General features: G+C 45.9%; 1 protein-coding gene and 1 pseudogene across 1 annotated transcript in view; both read right to left on the minus strand.

The window, feature by feature from the left end:
- Window positions 1-25,409, minus strand: part of LOC147701304 (putative methyltransferase DDB_G0268948) — a 197,203-nt gene that overhangs the window by 103,756 nt on the left and 68,038 nt on the right. Inside the window, exon 3 of the mRNA XM_086928618.1 lies at window positions 20,817-21,030. Coding sequence (XP_086784744.1) covers window positions 20,817-21,030 — 214 coding nt within the window. The remainder of the gene's footprint in view (window positions 1-20,816; window positions 21,031-25,409) is intronic.
- Window positions 8,930-9,038, minus strand: LOC147701305 (5S ribosomal RNA; annotated as a pseudogene).

Below are 25,409 nucleotides of genomic sequence, written 5' to 3' on the forward strand. Positions count from 1 at the left end.
AAAACGAAAATCACAGAAAAATCAGCACAATCCCAAGCCCTCCATGATGTTTGAATTCAAGACACCCCACAGAAAGACTAGGCCTATGCACCACTCAGTACCCCTGGGCATAAAGGTTGAAAGCTAGGCAAAATGGTTGCAAACCTAAGAACACTTCCTGCATTCAAAATGGCCCCCTCCCTCCCAGCACATGGCCAGGGCCTGTAGCAGCACTCAAAATGGCCCCCACCCACATGGCCTGTGCCCATGAACACCCCAAAAAATCAAAAAACACTGAAAAATCAGCACAATCCCATACCATCCAGGCCCTCCATGATGTTTAAATTCAAGACACCCCACAGAAAGACTAGGCTCATGCACCACTCACTACCCCTGGTGAAAAGGCCACAACAACAGCCCAAAAAAACGAAAATCACAGAAAAATCAGCACAATCCCAAGCCCTCCATGATGTTTAAATTCAAGACACCCCACAGAAAGACTAGGCCTATGCATCACTCAGTACCCCTGGGCATAAAGGTTGAAAGCTAGGCAAAATGGTTGCAGACCTAAGAACACTGCCTGCATTCAAAATGGCCCCCTCCTTCCCAGCACATGGCCAGGGCCTGTAGCAGCACTCAAAATGGCCCCCACCCACATGGCCTGTCCCCATGAACACCCCAAAAAATCGAAAAACACAGAAAAATCAGCACAATCCCATGCCATCCAGGCCCTCCATGATGTATAAATTCAAAACATCCCACCACACAGAAAGACTAGGCTCATGCACCACTCACTACCCCTGGTGAAAAGGCCACAATAACAGCCCAAAAAAACGAAAATCACAGAACAATCAGCACACTCCCAAGCCATCCAGGCCCTCAATGATGTTTAAATTCAAGACACCCCCCAGAAAGACTCAGTCCACCCACCACTGAGTACCCCTGGGCAAAAGGCCCCAAAACAGCCCAAAAATCGAAAATTCCAAAATTGTAGTTGCAGCAACTGTAATGCCCCAAAGAAACTTACTTGTGAAATTTCTAATCCAAAAGTGATCCAAAGAAAGTCAAAAAGGCCTCAAATCCAAATATCCAGCAGCATCCACAAAAAGTAATCCTTCCAGGTGAAGAATCCGAATGAAAGTGACCAGCACATGAAGAAAGCACTGGGAGGAGCCTGCTGGACAGGAATAGGAAGTTGGAGACTGTGGGGCACCTCCTTCCCCCCCCCCCCAAAAATGGACTCCTTGCAAAAAAAGTGCAGGCAAATGTCAACTTGAGGAGTTATTCTGATAAAAATCATCATTTTCAGAAGGTTTATGCTGCTTGCTGGTGGATTTCTTGTGCAGAATTGCAAATTTTGTATTTTTGCGAGTGCGAGATTGTTGCTGCCCGCCGCATGTACGGGTTCGCGAGTGCGAACTCTCGCGATACGTGATCATGGCGTACTCGTGTTGACAAACTCTCGCTGTGCAAGGTGGGGAGCCCGATGACGTAATCGCGGTCGCCAAAATCCCGCGGGATCTCGCCGCAAGATCCAAAATGGCGCAGCACTCGCAAAATATCGAGAAAAACAACTCGGTAAACGCTGAATGACGGGAAGTGAACGCCGCGCACCGCAAAATTGTATCACCAAGAAAAAAAAATCCGCTGCGTGCGAATTTGCGGATTTTCGGTAAATTCGCGAGCGTTCGCCGATTGCGAATTTACCGAAAATCCACAAAATCCGCGAGCGGAACGGATTTTCCGCCAATGCTTACTGGTATGTGATTTCTGCGCAATGTGACTTTACTATGTTTTTGATAGTAATTGCCTAAGGTGATGTTTGCGCAATGTGATTATGAGGTTATTTGACCTATGTAGGTTTATGTTAGTGAGATGTTTTCACTATGTGAGTTACGCCCCTAAATGTGATTAATTCTTAGGAGACAGAGTCTAATGTGTTTAAACTAGTGAGGAGATTGCCTACTGTATTTTTACCGGTTAGGCCCAAATGTGAGTTATGCGTAATGTGCTATGCCACCATGCCTGTGACACCTCTGAATGTGTTTTATGCATTATGTGTCTTACCTACACCTCTGAATGTTTTTATGCATCATGTGTTTCTCTGGCACCTCTGATTGTGTTTTGATGCGTCATGTGCCTTGTTCTTACACAGCTGAATGTATGTTTATACATCATGTGTCTTTCCTACGCCTCTGAATGTTCTATGCATCATTTGTGAAACTTCTGATTGTTATATGTTCAAAAGTGCTATTTCTAACAGTATTTCTAGTTCTAAAAGTGTTGATTCCGACAGTGGCCCATGTGGCCCTGTCCTGTAAATAATCCCTTGTGAATATTGCCTGTGCCAGTTGGCACAATGTATATGTGTGATTATTTTCTGATGTGTTTTGACAATACAAAAGTTATTTTTATATAAACTTGTGTGGAGTTCCTTTTGTGGTGTGCCTAGGAGGTTGTTGCTGTTGTGTGCGTGCGCAAATGCTTTACACATTGCCTCCGGGATAAGCCTGTCTGCTCGTGCCAAGCTACCAAGGGGGTGAGCAGGGGTTATCTTGGGGTGTGAATCCCTTGCACTGACTAGAATGGTGGTTTCTGCACGGCTTTGGCGTCAGCCTTAGCCATCCAGAAATAGCCAGTTCTAACAGGTAGCGTATGGAGCAGGGTGCATTGTGATTAAAAGGTTGGACATACACTTTTGAGTATTACATGTCCTGGTAGTGATGCGTTCTAAAATTCATTCTTCAGGACATTGAGTTGCCTTATTACATTAAATAAGTGCCAATGTTTGATTGGGAACAGGTAAGCATTTCATGTTTGGTGTTTGAGAAATTATAATTAAAAATCCTCTTTAATGGTAAAGTCGGATTTCAAATTTCAATTTTGAAAATGCCCCTTTTAGAAAGTTTGCATTTTCCTGTCCTAGCTATTTGGTGTCTGTAGCCTATCCTAGGTTACATGACTGGGTTTAGGTGGCAATTGCACTTTGTTTATTCCTCCCTAATAGCCACACAATTGAGGGATAGAGTTGGGCACAGTACCAATTGCAACTGAACTGGCTGCTTTCTGCCTTCACATGAAGACGTTTTTATCCTTGCATTGTATATGCAGCCTGTTTGGAGCCATGGAAGGGGAATCAGAAACCGGGAATTGACAAATACTTCAAAGGGATATCTCTAGAAACTTCTTTTACTTCAAAGAAGGCACCATGTATAAAAATATGGCTCCCAAACTCACTCTTCAGTTCATATTTTGGACGTGCAGAAAGACTGTCAGAGGACTGCCTGGAGCTGTGGCCTGCTGTGTACTCCTCAAGACAACAGTGCTGCACCTCGGAGGAGTTCTTTGCTACTTGGAGACTGCCTTGAACTCCCAGAGGCCTGTCATAGTGCTTGAGCCCAGTTTCATCACTTGAAGTCCGGACTACCAGAGTGACTCTATGGGTTTGTTGACTGGCCTCCTGATCAGAGCCCTAAGGACAGAAAAGGTTCCAACCATATGAACCTGCACCTGGACCCTGCCTGATTGAGTTCTGATTCCCAAAGTGGTAATTCTCCTGTCCTGGGCTTATTTGATGTGGTGGCAAAGGTGACTAATTAGCCACAATCCGAGACTTGGGACAAAAGTATTTTGGCTAAAAACTGATTTGAGAACCGAACGAAGACCGATAACAACCTGCTTGTCTATCTGCCCAAGGTGCGTCATCAGTTAGCCTGACTTTCCGGTATCTCCCACAAGGTTCTTCTCAACAGAAGAAAACTCTGTTCAGCTGTCCTCCACCAAGGGGGAATCCAGCCTCCTTGACTCTCGTAAAGTACAGCCTCCTGCCTTGTCCTCCTGAAGATTTTCAACTTCCAGAAAATAGACTAGGGTGAACGTAAAAATCTTCACTGTCTTCATCCAGCAGCTCTAAGACGATGATGCCTCCTCTCTGGACACCAGCTGCAGCCTACTATGTAATCACATAGACGAATTCCATGTCCTAGACCAATTCCAGTATGGTTTCCATCAGGGTCATTGCACTGAAACATCCTTTATGCTCATAGTTGATGACACACTAGAAATGCTGGATCAGAACGAGTCTTGCATTCTAATCCTCCTCGACCTCTCATCAGCTTTTGATGCTGTCAAACAAGACAACCTCCTAGACCTACTGGAAGGCAGAATGGGACTATCTGGGTTGTGTTAAGCTGGTTCACCTTGTTTCTCCAGAGCAGAAAGCAAAAAATCAAGGCCAATTAGTCCCTGTCGAATTCTACGCTGATCCTACTAGGGGTTTAACAGGGGTCCTTGCTTTCACCCACTCTCATCAAACTTTTCATGGAGCCTTTACCTGAACTTCTGAAATTATCTAACATACACTATCACATGTAGGCTGATGACACCCAATTGTATTTGAAAATATCTTTCCCTGATGATATCAGGTCTCTCAACACAACTCAACATATAACCCCTAACTCTACATATAACCTTCTGGCCAGGGTCCCTCTCTCCACCCAAGTAGCTCTGACATAGCCTCGCCTGCCGCTGCCCCAGACTCCTCTCTCCTGGTAGGTGTTTGAGGCCCTCCTCCACCCGCATGCTCCTGCCTGCGTCCCATCCCTGATGGCCCAGTGGAAGAGCCTTGCTCTTCTGCTGCTCCACTTCTGTCTGTATGCCTTTGTTGTACCCGTTTTTTGTTTGTGGTGTCTTTTCCCATATTTACAGTTTTTTTCACTTTTTTTCACTGTAACTGTGATTTCTGTGCCTGTCCTTGCCTGTGATTATTTGAATTGGTTCGTTTTGCCCTTCATTGTTTTTTTGTACCTGTGCTCTCATTTTCTCTTCCCTGCCCATTCTTGCTGCGCTTTTTCCAGCTGTTGCCCTTTGTAGCCCCTCCCCCTGCCATTCTTGTGCCTGCCTCCCAGCTGTGCTTCTCTTCCCCTGCCCTATTTAATGCTGGCCGCTGTGCCACTGGTGTGCAGAAGACGCACCAAAGGCAATCCCGTCTGCGCCCGTCCACCACCCAACGGCGACCAGCGCCAGGGACCCTGCATCTCCCACTATCCATAGCCATGACTCAGCCACCCTCCTCACACTCAGGGAATGAGCAACGATGGCCAGCCGTCCACACTGAGCACCACCCACAGACAGTTGTCCTGCCGTCACTGCCGCCATACCTTCATCTCCGCACGCACCCTTACGGCCACACCCCCACACCGAACGCCAACACTGCGGAAGCCCTGAAATGCATCCTCCTCAAAGTATGCGCCCTGCACGGACACGTCGTATAGATCTTGGACCTCCTCAACACCCTCTCACCAGACAGCGCCTTCTTCACAGAAACTTGGAAAAATGCCTCCTCCACCCTGACATTGCCACCACCATCCCTGACGGATACAAGATCCTGAGGAAGGACCGACCCAACTGCCCAGGGGGAGGACTTGCCATCACACACAAGAACTTCCTCTGACTCTCCAACACCAGTGACTCCTTGTTCACCACCGAACACTTGCACTTCCATATCCAGACCAGCCCTAAAACCACACTTTGCGGCACCCTCGCCTACAGACTCCCCGGACCTTGAGCTCCATTCACCACCAGCATCGCCGTCCTCCTCGCCCCCACCCCATCCCCTCCATGGACTACATACTCATCGTACACCTGAACTTCCCCCTCGGCAACTCAGCGACCCCAACTCCTGGACAACCTTGCCAACATCGAACTGTAAAAGCTCCTCACCACATCTACCCACAAGGCAGGATACATCCTGGACCCCATCTACGCAGGAGGTAACAACATCCTCTTCTGCCACACCACGCAACCCCCATGGACTACCACTGCATACACTTACACGTCGAAAAACCCACACCGCCCAAACCGGCACAGCACCCTCCATGAAGGAACTGGAGCAAAGTAACCAAGGAGCACCTCAACTCCACCCTTAACGAGACCCCCAACCACCTCGACCAACACCAACCTCGCAGCCAAAGAACTCCACAAATGGATGTCCAACTGTGCAGATGAGCTCATACCACTACGTAACCCCGACAGAGAGCACCCCAGGAAGGCCACATGGTTCACCACCTATCTCCAAGAATCCAGACACACCTGCAGATGCCTCGAGAAGAACTGGAGAAACAGCAAAGCACCTGAAGATCACACCACCTACAAGACCGCCTTGACGGAACACCACTAAAAGATCAGTTCCACCAGATAAGATCCAGTAAAATCGAAGAACCTTTTCAGCATCATCCAGGAATTCTCCAGGCCCCCCAGTGAAACTGCAGACATCACCCCTTCCCAGGACCTCTGCAACAAGCTCTGATCCTACTTCCATCTGAAAATCAATGGTCTGCCTCAACAATTTCAATGATAAGATGCCTGACCTCGAAACCACATCCTCCTCCAGCAACTCCAACCAGCCTACCATCTCCTCCTGTTCCCCAATCACCACCAAAGATACCACCCAATCGTGAAAAGGCATCCACTCAGGAGCCCCTAAGGACCCCTACCTGCCGCACATCTTCCACAGAGCCACCACCACCATTGCTCCAGAACTACAACACACTACCATCGCCACCTTCAAGACCGGCATCTAACCTGATGACTGGAAATGCGCAGAAGTCAGACTCCTGCTCAAGAAGCTCTCAGCAGATCCCACGGATTCCAAGAACTACTGATTGATCTCCTGTTCACGACCAAAGGCACAGAGAAGACCGCCAATGCCCAGCTGACAAGATTCATCAAAGAAAACTTCTCCTTGACCCCTCCCAATCCGGATTCTACAGCAACCACAGCACCAAGACCGCTCAACTGACTGCCACAACTGACATTCGCACTCTCCTCAACCAAGGACACACCACAGCCCTGATCCTACTCGACCGCTCACCATCTCCCACTACACACTCACCGCCAGACTCTGCGACGCCGGAATTCAGGGAACCACCCTCGACTGGATCCGCTTCTTCCTCACCGGCAGAACCCAAAGAATCAGAGTGCCACCCTGATCGGGACGTATGACGTTACAACGCATACTTTTACCACGCATACCTTTACAACGCGGTTTTTACCACGCATACCATTACAACGCATATCGCTTTGGGGTGCTGGATAGTGAATAGTTTAATTTACTATTCCAACTCCAGTCCCCGTGGACACTAGGGAAGGTGTTGGATAGTAAATTAAACGTATTCCCTATCCTAGAGCGCCCCCCAGCGCAATGCGTTGTAATGGTTTGCGTGGTAATGGTCGCGTTGTAATGGTAGTGCGTTGTAAAAGTTCCGTTGTAACGGTTGTATACCCCCTGATCGTTGCTCAGCCCCATGCTCTTAAAGACCTACATGGCCTCCCTCGCTGCCCTTGTCAAACAGCATGGAGTCAGCATAGTATCCCATGCCGACGACACCGAGCTCATTCTCTCCCTCAAGGACCTCATCACCACCAGGTGCAAATTCCAGTAAGGAAAGAAGGACATCACATCCTGGATGAGCAATAGCGGCCTGAAGTTCAACTCGGAGAAGACAGGGGTCCTCATGCTCGGACCCTCCCCTGCTGCATGGGAAAATACCTGGTAGTGAGATGATTATTGTATATGAAGATGTCTGTCAGTTCTCCCGTTTTTAACTAATGTGTATATCAATTGTTTTCTTGTTTGCACTTTTATGGTCCCAGAGGCCGAAATTAAGTATATATGGATGGTTGGCACTTTTGCTGTTGCAGTCATTGAGCTGGCTTTTATTCCAACCCAAGTTCCCTGGCATAAAGCTGATCAGGATCCTCCAGGTGGCTACTTTCTTCGACAGTGTTCCCCAGTCCACCCGGTCGAAAGATGCGCTTTATCCTACAAAACAGCAGAATAAGGGTGGGGGCGCTTGTGCCGCGTGGCGCGGAGTGACACGCATCCTCTGAAAGACCTTTAAATTGATCCCCCTGAATCAAAGAAGACCATCACCCATGCACTCATAACTAGCAGACTGGAATACAGAAATGCCCTCTATGCCGGGATCAACAAGTCCCTACCCTGCAAACTCCAGACCATACAGATTACGGCAGCCAGACTCGCCCACAGCATCCATCGACATAAGCGCATCACCAGACACCTGCAGAACCTCCACTGGCTCCCCACAGAAAAGAGAATCACGTTCAAGATACACCCACACCTACAAATGCCTTCACAACACCGGACCAAAATACATCAGTGAGAGAATCTCCTTCCACACAACCAAGCGAAACCTCCGATCCACCGACCGCACCCTGACCATTATCCAGCGGATCTGCAGAGCCAGAACAGGGGGAAGACCTTTCTCCGATATCACGGCAAAGACCTGGAACGAACTCCCGATCGTCAACAGACGTGCCCCCTCCCTGCACATCTTTAGGAACACACTCAAGACCTGGCTCTTCAACTGAACAAAGATGCTTAAGCTCCCGCACCTCGCACCGCCCGCGCCTTGACACCCTCACGGGTGAGTAGTACACAGGGTACAGATGTAGTATTTCATTAGGTCCTCTAGGCATTTAAGATCCAGGCTGACAAGTCCCATCTCCAACCTCAACGTGGCTCTCCTGGCCTGCCAGGGAAGAGTAAGAATCTTCTTATAGGCAGAGATTTGAGAGTACATGAAATACATGTCCAACACTCCAGGGAAAGCAGCCATCGGTCTGTTTTCTTTTGTTGGTATTTCCCAAAGATGACTATCTTTGTCTTCCCCTAATTAACCAAAAAATTGTTTTTGTGTTTATGCCTATAGCGCACATCAGGGCTCTCTGTAAGCCAATTCAGGATTTGTCCATAATTACAATGTCATCAGCATACTGAAGGATTTGGAGCAGCACTTTCCCCAGCCTGAGTGTTATTAGGATTACAACTTCCAAAGCTTTGCCCAGATCGGCCATGCAGAGATTAAAGAGGATGGGCACCAGCACACAGCTTTGTTTCAGACCGTTATTGGTTGGCACTTTTTTTTTAAGCCTACTGCACCTGGTATTCCCAGGCGGTCTCCCATCCAGGTACTAACCAGGCCCAACCCTGCTTAACTTCGGAGATCAGATGCTTTCAGGGTGATATGGCTGTATCACGCTTTTTAAATTGTATGTGGCACATGCGCCGGGCCCACCTAAAGCAGATTGTATGAGGATGATCGAAGGTATGAACTCTCGTAGGATGAGCACATTTTTATCCACTATCCGGGCTTCATATCGCCGTCTTACAACTGGACTCTTGTATAAATTTAAAACATTTTTTTCGAGGATGGTTGTTTTGACTTGTTTTTAACCGACATATCTGAGTAGTGTGAATAGTTTTTTTTTTTTTACATCCCTGCTGTACCCCTGCACTGTGCACTTTGTCGCCTGTACTTATGAGATGATTATTGTATATGAAGATGTCTGGCAGTTCTCCCGTTTTTAACTAATGTGTATATCAATTGTTTTATTGTTTGCACTTTTATGGTCCTAGAGGCCGAAATGAAGTATATATGGATGGTTGGCACTTGAGCTGTTGCAGTCAATGAGCTGGCTTTTATTCCAACCCAAGTCCCCTGGCATAAAGCTGATCAGGATCCTCCAGGTGGCTACTTTCTTCGACAGTGTTCCCCAGTCCACCCGGTCGAAAGATGCGCTGTATCCTACAAAACAGCAGAATAAGGGTGGGGGCGCTTGTGCCGCGTGGCGCGGAGTGACACGCATCCTCCGAAAGACCTTCAAATGGATCCCCCGAATCAAAAAAGACCATCACCGATGTACTCATAACTAGCAGACTGGACTACAGAAATGCCCTCTATGCCGGCTGCAAACTCCAGACCATACAGATTACAGCAGCCAGACTCGCCCACAGAATCCATCATTATAAGCGCATCATCATACACCTGCAGAACCTCCACTGGCTCCCCACAGAAAAGAGAATTACGTTCAAGATACACCCACACCTACAAATGCCTTCACAACACCGGACAAAAATACCTCAGTGAGAGAATCTCCTTCCATACAACCAAGGGAAACCTCCGATCCACCGACCTCACCCTCACCATAATCCAGTGGATCCGCAGAGCCAGAACAGGGGGAAGACCTTTCTCCTACATCACGGCAAAGACCTAGAACGAACTCCCGATCGTCAACAGACGTGTCCCCTCCCTGCACATCTTTAGGAACACACTCAAGACCTGGCTCTTCAACTGAACAAAGATGCTTAACCCCCCCAACCTCCCACTGCCCTTGTCTTGACACCCTCACGGGTGAGTAGTGCACTTACAAATCCCCTGATTGATTGATTGATTGATTTATTAATGATTGAACTCAAAATTGGCTGACCTCCAACAACCTCAAACTAAACTCTCTCAAAATGGAATTCCTCCAAACATCCACACCCAAGTAATCTCATAATACTGAAGAATATGTGAAACAACTAACAGCTCTCAACTGTGTACCACACATTATATATTCTATAAGATCACTGGAAATAATGCTAGATAAGAACTTGCGATGCAGTAGCACATCAGCTCAGCCATCAAAAGAACAAACTTTCAAATGAACATCCTAAAAAAAATAAGTCCCTTCCTCTCCCCTGATGTCTTCAAGTCTGCTATTCAGGCCCTAACCATTTCTAGGTTGGATTATAGAAGTGCAACCTTTGTGGTCTACTTAGATACAAGTTGGCTCCTCAAAGGGTGTTGAGCTCAAATGTCCACGGACTCGATAATTCTCGCTTCGGTGCCTGACCTAATCATGGGTTCACACTCTGCAACTCTGGGCATTAAGCTTGCTTAATCTCCACAACGGCCCCCCCGCGGCGGGATGCCTGGCTTTCACCTTGGGAATGCCCTGTAGGGGCTATCTCACAGGGAAAAACCAGGACGGGTTCCCAAGGCAAGCGCGGAGATACCCCTTCGGGGGTCGATTCTGGCGCTATATAAGAAATGTAATAATAATAAAGGGCCTCTCTTAGGTAATTGTATTCATGATCGATTACTTAAAATAATTACATGTAAACACCTAAAATCAGACTTAGTAATGTATCATTTTAAATCACATTAGTAAAATCACTTAAAATTATAACATTCAGTGGTAAAGCAAAATTGACATGGAGCTTTACTAGACCATCCATCATTGCCATTGTAGCGTTTGGTTCAGATTTTTTGTCTTCAATATTGGACATCAGGCACAGTTGGATGACTCGGACCAAACTGGTGTGTTGCGGTGTATAACATGCAAAAAACACAGTGGATGGACAGAATGTAGAACAATGTCATACATACACCCCAGTTCAAGGATCTGGGCCTAAATCCATCGTTTTCTGCACTCCACACCACCCTGGGTTAGACACTGGCTATATGCAAATCAGCTCTGACCCTGTGCCTCATGGGAACAGTCCAGTCCGAACTACCAAGCCATGTCTTTCCCAGACCGGAATCAAGCATCCAAGGACCGGTTTCTGGCTATCAGCCTTCTTCAGCCTGGATAGCTTGACTCCAGTGGTGTGGAGAGCCTGGGACTCACGTCTGAGTATACCCAGCACACTCGGGGTGAAAATTGCAAAAAACACAGTTGATGGACAGAATGTAGAACAATGTCATACATTCACCCCAGTACAAGGATCTGGGCCTAAATCCATCGTTTTTTTGCACTCCACACCACCCTGGGTTAGACACTGGGTATATGCAAATAAGCTCTGACCCTGTGCCTCATGGGAACAGTCCAGTCCGAACTACCGAGCCATGTCTTTCCCAGACTGGAATCAAGTATCCAAGGACCGGTTTCTGGCTATCAGCCTTCTTCAGCCTGGATAGCTTGACTCCAGTGGTGTGGAGAGCCTGGGACTCACGTCTGAGTATACCCAGCACACTCAGGGTGAAAATTGCAAAAAACACCGTTGATGGACAGAATGTAGAACAATGTCATACATTCACCCCAGTACAAGGATATGGGCCTAAATCCATCGTTTTTTTGCACTCCACACCACCCTGGGTTAGACACTAGCTATATGCAAATCAGCTCTGACCCTGCGCCTCATGGGAACAGTCCAGTCCGAACTACCAAGCCATGTCTTTCCCAGACCGGAATCAAGCATCCAAGGACCGGTTTCTGGCTGTCAGCCTTCTTCAGCCTGGATAGCTTGACTCCAGTGGTGTGGAGAGCCTGGGACTCACGTCTGAGTATACCCAGCACACTCGGGGTGAAAATTGAAAAAAACACAGTTGATGGACAGAATGTAGAAGAATGTCATACATTCACCCCAGTACAAGGATCTGGGCCTGAATCCATCGTTTTTTTGCACTCCACACCACCCTGGGTTAGACACTGGCTATATGCAAATCAGCTTTGACCCTGTGCCTCATGGGAACAGTCCAGTCCGAACTACCAAGCCATGTCTTTCCCAGACCGGAATCAAGCATCCAAGGACCGGTTTATGGCTATCAGCCCTGTTCCCATGAGGCACAGGGTCAGAGCTGATTTGCATATAGCCAGTCTCTAACCCAGGGTGGTGTGGAATGCAAAAAAACGATGGATTTAGGCCCAGATCCTTGTACTGGGTTGAATGTATGACATTGTTCTACATTCTGTCCATCAACTGTGTTTTTTGCAATTTTCACCCCAAGTGTGCTGGGTACAGTCAGACGTGAGTCCCAGGCTCTCCACACCACTGGAGTCACGCTATCCAGGCTGAAGAAGGCTGATAGCCAGAAACCGGTCCTTGGATGCTTGATTCCGGTCTGGGAAAGACATGGCTTGGTAGTTCGGACTGGACTGTTCCCATGAGGCACAGGGTCAGAGCTGATTTGCATATAGCCAGTGTCTAACCCAGGGTGGTGTGGAGTGCAAAAAAACGATGGATTTAGGCCCAGATCCTTGTACTGGGTTGAATGTATGACATAGTTCTACATTCTGTCCATCAACTGTGTTTTTTTGCAATTTTCACCCCAAGTGTGCTGGGTATACTCAGACGTGAGTCCCAGGCTCTCCACACCACTGCAGTCAAGCTATCCAGGCTGAAGAAGGCTGATAGCCAGAAACCGGTCCTTGGATGCTTTATTCCGGTCTGGGAAAGACATGGCTTGGTAGTTCGGACTGGACTGTTCCCATGAGGCACAGGGTCAGAGCTGATTTGCATATAGCCAGTGTCTAACCCAGGGTGGTGTGGAGTGCAAAAAAACGATGGATTTAGGCCCAGATCCTTGTACAGGGTTGAATGTATGACATTGTTCTAGATTCTGTCCATCAACTGTGTTTTTTGCAATTTTCAACCCAAGTGTGCTGGGTATACTCAGACGTGAGTCCCAGGCTCTCCACACCACTGGAGTCAAGCTATCCAGGCTGAAGAAGGCTGATAGCCAGAAACCGGTCTTTGGATGCTTGATTCCAGTCTGGGAAAGATATGGCTTGGTATTTCGGACTGGACTGTTCCCATGAGGCACAGGGTCAGAGCTGATTTGCATATAGCCAGTGTCTAACCCAGGGTGGTGTGGAGTGCAAAAAAACGATGGATTTAGGCCCAGATCCTTGTACAGGGTTGAATGTATGACATTGTTTTACATTCTGTCCATCAACTGTGTTTTTTGCAATTTTCACCCCAAGTGTGCTGGGTATATATCAGATGTGAGTCCCAGGCTCTCCACACCACTGGAGTCAAGCTATCCAGGCTGAAGAAGGCTGATAGCCAGAAACCGGTCCTTGGATGCTTGATTGCGGTCTGGAAAAGACATGGCTTGGTAGTTCGGACTGGACTGTTCCCATGAGGCACAGGGTCAGAGCTGATTTGCATATAGCCAGTGTCTAACCCAGGGTGGTGTGGAGTGCAAAAAAACGATGGATTTAGGCCCAGATCCTTGTACTGGGTTGAATGTATGACATTGTTCTACATTCTGTCCATCAACTGTGTTTTTTGCAATTTTCACCCCAAGTGTGCTGGGTATACTCAGACGTGAGTCCCAGGCTCTCCACACCACTGGAGTCAAGCTATCCAGGCTGAAGAAGGCTGATAGCCAGAAACCGGTCCTTGGATGCTTGATTCCGGTCTGGAAAAGACATGGCTTGGTAGTTTGGACTGGACTGTTCCCATGAGGCACAGGGTCAGAGCTGATTTGCATATAGCCAGTGTCTAACCCAGGGTGGTGTGGAGTGCAAAAAAATGATGGATTTAGGCCCAGATCCTTGTACTGGGTTGAATGTATGACATTGTTCTACATTCTGTCCATCAACTGTGTTTTTTGCAATTTTCACCCCAAGTGTGCTGGGTATACTCAGACGTGAGTCCCAGGCTCTCCACACCACTGGAGTCAAGCTATCCGGGCTGAAGAATGCTGATGGCCAGAAACCGGTCCTTGGATGCTTAATTCCGGTCTGGGAAAGACATGGCTTGGTAGTTCGGACTGGACTGTTCCCATGAGGCACAGGGTCAGAGCTGATTTGCACATAGCCAGTGTCTAACCCAGGTTGGTGTGGAGTGCAAAAAAACGATGGATTTAGGCCCTGATCCTTGTACTGGGTTGAATGTATGACATTGTTCTACATTCTGTCCATCAACTGTGTTTTTTGCAATTTTCACCCCAAGTGTGCTGGGTATACTCAGACGTGAGTCCCATGCTCTCCACACCACTGGAGTCAAGCTATCCAGGATGGAGAAGGCTGATAGCCAGAAACCGGTCCTTGGATGCTTGATTCCGGTCTGGGAAAGACATGGCTTGGTAGTTCGGACTGGACTGTTCCCATGAGGCACAGGGTCAGAGCTGATTTGCATATAGCCAGTGTCTAACCCAGGGAGGTGTGGAGTGCAAAAAAACGATGGATTTAGGCCCAGATCCTTGTACTGGGTATAATGTATGACATTGTTCTACATTCTGTCCATCAACTGTGTTTTTTGCAATTTTCACCCCAAGTGTGCTGGGTATACTCAGACGTGAGTCCCAGGCTCTCCACACCACTGGAGTCAAGCTATCCAGGCTGAAGAATGCTGATAGCTAGAAACTGGTCCTTGGATGCTTGATTCCGGTCTGGGAAAGACATGGCTTGGTAGTTCGGACTGGACTCTTCCCATGAGGCACAGGGTCAGAGCTGAGTTGCATATAGCCAGTGTCTAACCCAGGGTGGTGTGGAGTGCAAAAAAACGATGGATTTAGGCCCAGATCCTTGTACTGGGTTAAATGTATGACATTGTTCTACATTCTGTCCATCAACTGTTTTTTTTGCAATTTTCACCCCAAGTGTGCTGGGTATACTCAGACGTGAGTCCCAGGCTCTCCACACCACTGGAGTCAAGCTATCCAGGCTGAAGAAGGCTGATAGCCAGAAACCGGTCCTTGGATGCTTTATTCCGGTCTGGGAAAGACATGGCTTGGTAGTTCGGACTGGACTGTTCCCATGAGGCACAGGGTCAGAGCTGATTTGCATATAGCCAGTGTCCAACCCAGGGTGGTGTGGAGTGCAAAAAAACGATGGATTTAGGCCCAGATCCTTGTACTGGGTTGAATGTATGACATTGTTCTACATTCTGTCCATCAACTGTGTTTTATGCAATTTTCACCCCAAGTGTGCTGGGTATACTCAGACGTGAGTCCCAGGCTCTCCACACCACTGGAGTCAAGCTATCCAGGCTGAAGAATGCTGATAGCCAGAAACCGGTCCTTGGATGCTTGATTCCGGTCTGGGAAAGACATGGCTTGGTAGTTCGGACTGGACTGTTCTCATGAGGCACAGGGTCAGAGCTGATTTGCATACAGCCAGTGTCTAACCCAGGGTGGTGTGGAGTGCAAAAAAAACGATGGATTTAGGCCCAGATCCTTGTACTGGGTTGAATGTATGACATTGTTCTACATTCTGTTCATCAACTGTGTTTTTTGCAATTTTCACCCCAAGTGTGCTGGGTATACTCAGACGGGAGTCCCAGGCTCTCCACACCACTGGAGTCAAGCTATCCAGGCTGAAGAAGGCTGATAGCCAGAAACCGGTCCTTGGATGCTTGATTCCGGTCTGGGAAAGACATGGCTTGGTAGTTCGGACTGGACTGTTCCCATGAGGCACAGGGTCAGAGCTGATTTGCATATAGCCAGTGTCTAACCCAGGGTGGTGTGGAGTGCAAAAAAACCCGATGGATTTAGGCCCAGATCCTTGTACTGGGTTGAATGTATGACATTGTTCTACATTCTGTCCATCAACTGTGTTTTTTGCGGTGTATAACATGTCTTGTGATTTGGACCCTTGATGATTTGATGGTTTGATGCAACAATAACCTTAGCTTTTAGCTGTGTAGTTTCTTGTCTTAAAAACATGGTGATTTCTTGCTTTGCTTGACTTAGACCACGTGGTCTTGTAACTTTTGGACCTTTTGAAGGACAGGTGCTAAACTGGCTGTTGCTATTTTTAAAACATATTGTAACTTGTCCTTTGTCTCTATGCTAATTTTGTTTTTAGTTTGTGTATTTTAGGTTTGGGGATGCTTCTGCAGGCCGGGGTCTATGGCTTGATGGTTAATGATGGCAATTTTTGTTGTGTTTGTAAAAGGGGAGAAAATCTGATTGATACATTTCCCCAGCCTTGCTAGGGTCTGTGTGGTGTTGGAGTAGAATCACAGATCTGAAGCTTCTATGCAGTATTTGAGGCCATTAGCCTTGCATCACGAGGATAACAAACTGGCCGTTGCGGGCACCGGGCAATCCCCCGGTGAGCCGCATGGGTGGGAGCTGAGGGCAACGGCAATCCCCCTGTGCGCCACATAGGTGGGGGCCGGTTTTGGGCCCCTGCGGAGCCGTTTTTTTAACAGGGCCGTTTTTGCGTTTTGTTGAGAAGAGAAGAGACTGAAACAGCAGTGCTATGGAAGGTGAGCTGTGGCTTCATTGTAAGGCGAAAACTGTTGATCATTATTGGGAAGGATTTGAGACTGGGTGCAGCCTTTACATTTACATAGCCTTATTGTACCAATGTAAGCGTTACCATCCCCTTCTGGGATCCTCAACTTCCCATTCAGTATGCCTAATGTGAAATGATCTTTTTTTGGGTAAGAAAGCATTGATGAGATCACAACACGTGGCCTCTGTAAGAAATTGGGTTATTATTTAAGGGTGGTGAGTCCCCACCTGAAACAAACACAACCATTACCAGGGTGAACAACTAAACATATAAAATTAAGCCTTAGCTATATCCCTTGCTAAGTACGGCACCAAGCAGACAGGCTTAACATAGAGACAATGTGTAAGGAGTTCATGTAGTACCAAATCACTAATAAAAACAGAACACATCATAATAAAAATCTGAAACCAATTTCGGACCATATAGTTAAATTAAATTAACAAAACAACACCAACATAAGAACATTCCAATAGAGGGAACCAGAGATATGAATTAGTAAGTTAAATAAAAGTAGTGCCAAAAAATGTTAAGTGCCAACTGCTGTCAACTGACCGTGAAGTATGAGACACGGCCACAATTCCAGGTTGACCACGATGTGTGGCTTAGATGGAGGGCCCAGCTTTGACTTGGTCAGAGGATTTACCTTAGAACTTTGAGTTTCGCACCCAGAAAAGGTGCCTGACCAGACAGATACTTTTGGAACCTTTGCCCAGTCAACATTTTTTAAAAGATTATTGGACAAAAAACAACAAAAATCCAATCAGTACAACTGGAGTAATGAACTTTAAAAGTTAAAGGAAACAAATAGAACCTAAACGACCAAAACGCCAACTGCAAACATCTAGTCGCATGAAACTGGGTCAAAAAGTGCACCTCCTGGGAGCTTCTTTCACTGTGCACCCACGTCTGTAATATGGTGCGGGAACAGAGTCAAAGGAATTTCCTCATTTGCATAGGGCACGCCCTTATGCAAATGAGAGACTACCCTCTGTTGATAGCGCTGGCACTTTAAGTGCACCAGCACTATCGGTATTATAGAAGGGTACGTAAAGCATCTGCGTCCCCTTCTATAATACCAAAGTGCCCTGGGGCGCTCAAAGTTGGCGCAAACACCTGTTGCGCCCCTGGCGCACTTACTGTTATATGGACCCAGATCTTTTATGCCTCTTCTCCTCGTCAAGATTTCTACCTTCATACTAAGGCCTGATTCATAGTTTGGTGGCTGAAGTACACTACATCAGGGTGGCAGAGGAGATTACCTCTGACACCCTAATTGATGACTGTTGGGCCCAGCAGTCATCTCTGCACATTGAAAGGAACCTCTGCTGACAAAAGCCTTAGCCGTTATTTCTGATACGGGAACAATTTTTATAAGTCAGTAAGGTAGGAGTCTTCATACTAGGGGCTGGCCCGACTCGCTGGGGCCTCAAGTGATCCCACGTTCTCGTCAAAAGAAGCATTAAGCTGACAACTGTGCTTTGTTTTCAGGGGGAAAAATGAGTGTATGTTTTCCGCTGTGTAATGGGCCATCACTATCATATTTTTTCATTTAAATCCTGGCTGGGAGAAGGTGTCAAAACGGAAGGGTCTCCAATGGGCATATTAGCAAGGAGCTTAGCGCATTTTTTTTATTGCTGCCTATCGCCGGATATTATCGCATAAGCTATTAGCAACGTTTATCTCTAATGCGACGAAATATCCGGCGAGAGCGGTTCAATGCGAGAATATCGCTGGAAATCCGGCGATATTCTTGCATTAACGCGAATGGGGCTTAATGTATAATCCACCCCCTATTGAGTATACTGGTAAGCGAACTTTTTAGCAGGCCTTAGATTCTAGCGATAATCGCGCTTAGCGCGATTTTTTTTATCGCTTCGCTTGCTAATAGGCGATAGCTGTGCTAGCGACTGTTTTCAGTCGCTAAAAGTTTGGGTACGCCGACTTTGCATGTCATTAGTGATAAATATCGCTGACATGCAAGCGGGCCCCAAACCTGTAGCTATCGCCTAAAAGCTGTCGCTAACTGCTGGGAAAAAGTCCTGCTAAAGCGGCGATATCGCCCTTGCTAATATGCCCCCCAAATTTTCTTCAAAACCCCATTTCTAATATTAGCACTGTGGATACTTCTACACTGCCTGACCAGAATATTATGTTTGGCAATAATGTATTTGATTCCATTTTAAAATCGTAAACGAACTGAACTGCAATGTTTAAATAAATCTAGGGGCATATTACCAACAACTAGCGAAAATTATCACTAAATAGGCTTAGCGACAATTTTTCTATCACCAAGCATCGCTGGATTTTATCGCTGAGATAATGTGCTATTAGCAACGTTCATCTCAAAAGTGATAAAATACCTGGAGATAGCGACGAAATGCGTGAATATCGCTGAGAATACAGCGATATTCATGCATTAGCGACTAAATGCTCTTAGCCATGTTATCCACCTCCCATTGGATAACATGGCTAAGAACTGGTCTGGGCAGGTGTTAGTATTTGGAGATATTCCCTCTTAGTGCGAATATTTCCTTCGCCACGCCTGCCTTGCTAATAGGCGATATCGATGTTAGCGACTGCTTTCAGTTGCTAACAGGTTGGGCACGCCCACTTTGCATGTCATTAGCGATAAATATCGCTGACATGCAAATCGGGGCCCAAACCGCTCGCTCTCGCCTACAAGCTGTCGCTAACTGCTGTTAGCGACAGCTTCCTAAAAGGGCGATAGAATTTTTGCCGCTTAGAGGCCGAAAACGGCCGCTAAAGCGGCGAAAATTGCCTATCGCCCCCCCTTGATATTATGCCCCCTAGACATTTAAACATAGACAGTTTAATAGAATAATTGCAAAAAGTTTTGAGGGGGGTCCGTTGATTTTTCTCACTGGGGTGGCGTGTCATTAGGGGGAGCACTGACAGGGCCCAGCTTCTCCTAATCTAATGCTAATTAATCTACTAATACTAAGGCAGAGAATGTCTAACATTTTAAAAATGACTTTGCCCTAATTATTAAAAATCTTACTTCGCCACTGAACTTGTTTGTTTAAAATAAATATTAAAAACAGTGGTCGAAATATTACGATAGCTTGTCTCAAAGGTACAAGAATTATAGGGCAGTTACAGCCTTTCACTGTGAAAATAGCTTTTGGCAGCTAGCCTCTGTGTTGTTGTTAATAATATTTTTATTCTGCAAATAGCCATAAAAAGAAAAATTGCACAATACAGCATACAGTTAAAATACAAACTACACAAACAGGGCGACCATAGAAACTGTATAAAACTTAATAAAATCCTAATAAAGTATGCATAGGAAGCTGGCATCTGTGAGTGCATGCCAACTTAAATTCTGGGGTGACATACTTTGTAACAAGGAGTTATTTTTAACAGGTTTGCCCGCAGGTTTAAAAGCTGCAGTAGTCAGGCTACACATGTGTGCCTGAAGCGGTGTTTATTGTCGCTCTAATGGAAGGCGCAGGAATGGTTGCAACCCATGGGGAACATGTAACTTTTCCTGCCGTTGATGTATTTTCCTTCACCCTTACTGTAAAGTCGATTGAGGATTAACCAATGATACCATGTTTTAGTGACCAGACTATTCAGACTGGGACCTAGATAGCAGTGCCATTGTGTGCAGAGTTAAAAGGACAACACCATCAGTCAGCAATAAAGGTGGAAATCACACAAAAGAGGCTCTTTTTCATACTGGGTATAGTTAGTGACTGTTAGTTGGGAAGCAGTCTGAATGGGACGCTTGAACTGTCAAATTACTTTTTTAAATGTAAATATTGAGAATAGATAAACGAGTGTGGCATCGTTTAAAATTATTATTGAAGTTTAAGAAACGTTGTTTTGCTTTTTGCCCAGTTAATTCCTTCCACTGCCTTTATCTCTGCACTCTTTTATGTTAGCAATTCATTACATTGAGCATGCAGTAGTGATAATGACAGCCTCTCATAATGCCTGGCCAACTTGAAGTAAATCCTCTTCAAGCCCTCTTCCTTGTGAGTGTGTTCACTTCTCACCTCATTATAGATGGCAGTCAGCTGCTCAGAACACTCCTTTGCATGGACTGCTAAATACTGAGTGTAGGTCAGCAAGGCTACACAACCGCAAGGTTTAAGGACTCGGTTAACTTCTGTCATGAACTTCTCAATGTTGAAATAGTGCACAGCTGCTGATGCTATGACCAGATCCACTGAGCCGTCTTCAAAGGGGAGATCCTCTGCAGGGCAGACACTATGGGGTGGAACATATGGACATTAGAACATGATATAGCACCAGGACATGCAAGAGTCGTCCTACGCTGAGAAACCTGTTGTAAGTGCAGAAGTTTAAGTAAAGTAATTTTTGTAGTAAAGTTGTGAAAACAATTTGAAAAGGCTGAAAGTGGAGTTAAAGGGTCAATAATGTCATATGCTTAGAGCCAGAAGAGAGATTAAGCAGGTAGTATAGGAGATTCGATTGCTGATTCTAAAAATATTTAAGTTAGAACACATTAATACCACATGACTGAAGAATAAAATATGATATAATAGTTTGAATTGAAGAAAAGATATTGGAACACTACTCATAAAAATAGCAGGTTATTACCTATCCATACAACTAAAACAACAACGAAATAAATAATCTCAATCAGAGATGAATTTGGTACAATACAAAATAGCAGAAATGCCATGTATAGGCAATTTATCACTTATTATGACAGACTGCACAAACCGCTGACGGGGGATGCAAAACAGATAGCAGATTTTCTAAGCAGTGTGGAGCTACTGATGCTGTATGTAGGGGAAGATATTTAGGCCAGTAGACGTTAAGGAAATCCTATGTTTAGACAGATTCCATGTTGAATTCTGTAAATATGTTGATGGTCAAGAAGAGCTGCACAAACTCTGAGGGCCTGATTCACAGAACTAACTTAAGACCAAATCCTAAGCTTACTACCATTTTGGTATTCACAGAATGCACTTACTACTTCTGGTATTCACAGAATGCACTTACTACTTTTGACATTCACAGAATGAACTTACTACTTTTGGTATTCACAGAATGGACTTACTACTACTAACTTTACGTCTGCACCCGGTCCGGAATTTCGGCTTTCCGCTTCTGCGTCGCAGAGGCCTCTGAAAAGTGAGTTCCTGAAATCTTGGAGATTTCACTGCATCAGTTTTACAAGGCATATCCCAAAGGAACACCCACCCTGCCTACATCAAAGCTGACGCAATTTCAATGTTGCACAGGGCTTCACAACGTGATGCTTCACCATAGATGCATCACGTTGTGAATAAGTTGAAATGTGTCTTCTGTTGTACACCACTGCTGTGTCACAAAAAGTGACACAACAGCAGTGTAAATCTTTTTAAAGGGGCTTGTAAACCTGCCACAAATTATCCAAGAAGTAAATCACCCTGTGCCAGCCTAAATCACAAAGCAGAAGGTGAGAGAATCATCAGATCAAAATATGTCATACACATATTCTGTTATTCATTTCCCACCCTGCCACGCCATTACATCCCAACGCACCACTGCTCCTACCTGCCCCGTCTGCGGTAGTACTTCACCAGACTGTTAGAATGCAGAAGATATGGAGAAATCCCTGAAAAGTTCCACAAGCACATTTCCCATTTGGTTACTTTTCTCTCTTCTCACCCATTGACACATTCAGCCAGAGCACAGACAACTTCAGTAGCAGAGGTCCCTGCATCTACTGGGAGGAATCGACAATGTACAGAGATAGGCATTAGAACCTCACTAACTGGTAAGCCAAACTGGCCAGGAGATGGTCAAAATATATACATTGTCTGGAGACGACAGAGGGACATATAGTGCCCACGTATGAAAGACAACCAGAGAAAAAATAGCTTCATTACAATTGGAGTTGTCAATAGACATTCACCTTTAGCATATGACATTTGTGAACAGCGAAAGACAAAATATAACATGTGTTGGCTCATCATACCTTTGTAATTGTGGAACAAAACATGTATTTCACCAACAGTCCCAGACCTGGGAATCCAATCCTGTAATCGAGTGCCACAACTAGTGAAAAGGGTGTCCCCACTATATTGTAATAGAGTCTGTAGACTTAATCAAGAAATCCAATTTGCACAATTATGGTAATGATGAACAAGAAGTGAGATACCAGTCTCAGTAGTATTGACAATGCATCCACTGTCCAACTTCCAATCTTTCCAATACACATAAAATTGCCCAGTCCACACAGCTGGTCGTGTACTTCTTACGTTGGATGGATTTTTTGTTGGGCATCAACAAAACACGATAGTGGACCTTACCTCAGGATTTGCAGTCATGTCAGTGTGATACAGGTTGCATCTAGGTAGTGAGCCCATTCTAAGTCATATGTGGGATCACTCATTATATTATGTATAACACACTTCTGCAACGGTGGTGCCCACAAGTGCTTGTGCTCGTCCTTTGTGCCAGAAATTGAGTGCATCACATGTGGCTGCAGAAATGTTGGAAAACACACTTATCATTGTAGGTACAATGAGGTCCTCCCAGAATCAAAGACACACACTGACTTCTGCTACAAGGTTGGATGTGACATCTGTTCAAGGACCACACACTGTTCTGGTGCTGGGCCAAGGTAAGTAAACCCAAGAATAATTCTGGCAGAATGCTCATTAAAGGTGCCTTTCACCTCCACCGTATGTTGTTAGTGTTGTTCAACACTGGTGTCCTGCATCACAATATGCTCACATATGGCATTTGAACACATGCTAGGTGGCTAATGAAAGGATGACACAAAATGTATGCCAAGTGAGTGCAGAATGGACATACAATAGTACAATGTGTCATATGAAGTGACCAAAACACAACAGGTTTTCAATTCAATGATAAAATAAATCCCTAGCAAAATATATGTGGTAAAATCAGAATGAAATTGGTATGGCTGAGACACACACTGATGCCAGTTGTGTACCTTTGAGATGGGTGTAGGGGCTGCTAAGGTGAATCTTCATGCATTTACCCCTGCAAAATAACTTGGCTGAAGAGCAACACAATAATCCAGTGCAGGCAGAAAGCATCAAGCTTATCCGCAATGTGTGATCATAACCAAATGTTGTTTTCTGCATGCCTCTTCTTCTACGGTATTCACATGTATAGGTGAGTGTTTGACAAATGAGGTTTGGATGTCTTTTGTACAAGACACCGTCTTTTGTTAGCTAAGCAGTACCATGATGTTGGAAATTGAGTGTGGGAGCAGAGGACACTCAAAGGATGGACGTAGGAAATCTTTCAAAAATGAGCTCTGTGACTTCATGTATTGGGTAGCACAAATGAGCAACATCTGTCATGATCCGTCCGAACTCCTCTGGATCAGAATGATGCTTAAAGGGGTCCACCTCCTGACTTCCCCACACTCTGAATAATGATAAACACACAGAGCATAGAGGTAATCAAGGGAGGGAAGGAAGGGAGGGAGCAGCAGTGGAAGGGACACCTGAAATGAGAAATTACAAGGATTAGACACACCCTGATATTCCAGCTACTTTCATTAGGTCTCGCTAGATAACACACCCACCTAAGGTTTAGCTCTGGAGATGGACCCTTCTACATCACAATCTATAAGATGCTTTTTCTGCGCTTGGATCAATGTCCTGGAATACCAAATCAGAGATTATAGACTCCTTCAAGGAACCTGTTATATCACAATCAACACAGGTATACCACATATGTAACAAAGCTTGCACTCCCCCTATTCTTAGTTACAAATAGCTTCCAACTCAATATTGCTTGAGAAAGGAAGAAAGTCAAAAGACAAAAGGTAGCTCGGAATCCTCTCAGCAATTAAGATTGAAAGTGTCACTCAAAAGCAAGACATTGCTAAAGTCTTAATCCTTCTTTTACGAGCATTATAAATGAAAGGTAGTTAAAAACGGAACAAAGGAAAAGCTGTGGTGGCACATCCAGTCTGGATGCGTCGGCTTACCGGACCTCAGAAGTCTTTCCACCCAGGACGGAAAAATCAAAGGAAAGAAAAAACAGAATCCGGAAATTTAACACGAGCCACGCCGGGCTCTAGAAAGTCAGCAGTCTGTTGTCCCGCAGCAAAACCTTGTGGGGGGCATCACAGATACCTGCTAGCAAAGCAGGGAAGACTGCCAGCAATACCGGATCCGATCACGAGGATGTCTCACCAGCCTCGGAAGAAACAGGTTCCCCGCCGCAGCCGCAAGCGGGGCAGTCGAACATAGACTTTTGCTCAGCCGAGCATCAATTGGAGATAAACTCTCTGACTCCGTCAGGGCAGTTTCCCAGCCGGGAAACGATCAAAGAAACACAGGAGAATCAGGCGCGGAAACAGCAGCGTCTCAACTCTCCATCAGATCAGGGAAGTACAAGAATCACGTACAACGCGCTTCCGCATCACGTGATGTTAAAATATCCGGTTCCTCTCAGAAAGCCTTCTGGGCATTGTAGTTCCCCGTATATCGAGGTAGGCACCGAAGTAAGTTCCTGACAGTACGCCCTCCTCCCAAGTGCCTCCTAGCACCAGGCTTACCTGGATACCTGGCATAGAACATGCACACCGCACGGGGGTCATGGACCCCTGAGCACGGTTCCCACGAATCGTCCTCCGACCGATAGCC

Source organism: Lissotriton vulgaris, chromosome 7 (assembly GCF_964263255.1).
Source record: "Lissotriton vulgaris chromosome 7, aLisVul1.2, whole genome shotgun sequence".
Taxonomy (NCBI): domain Eukaryota; kingdom Metazoa; phylum Chordata; class Amphibia; order Caudata; family Salamandridae; genus Lissotriton; species Lissotriton vulgaris.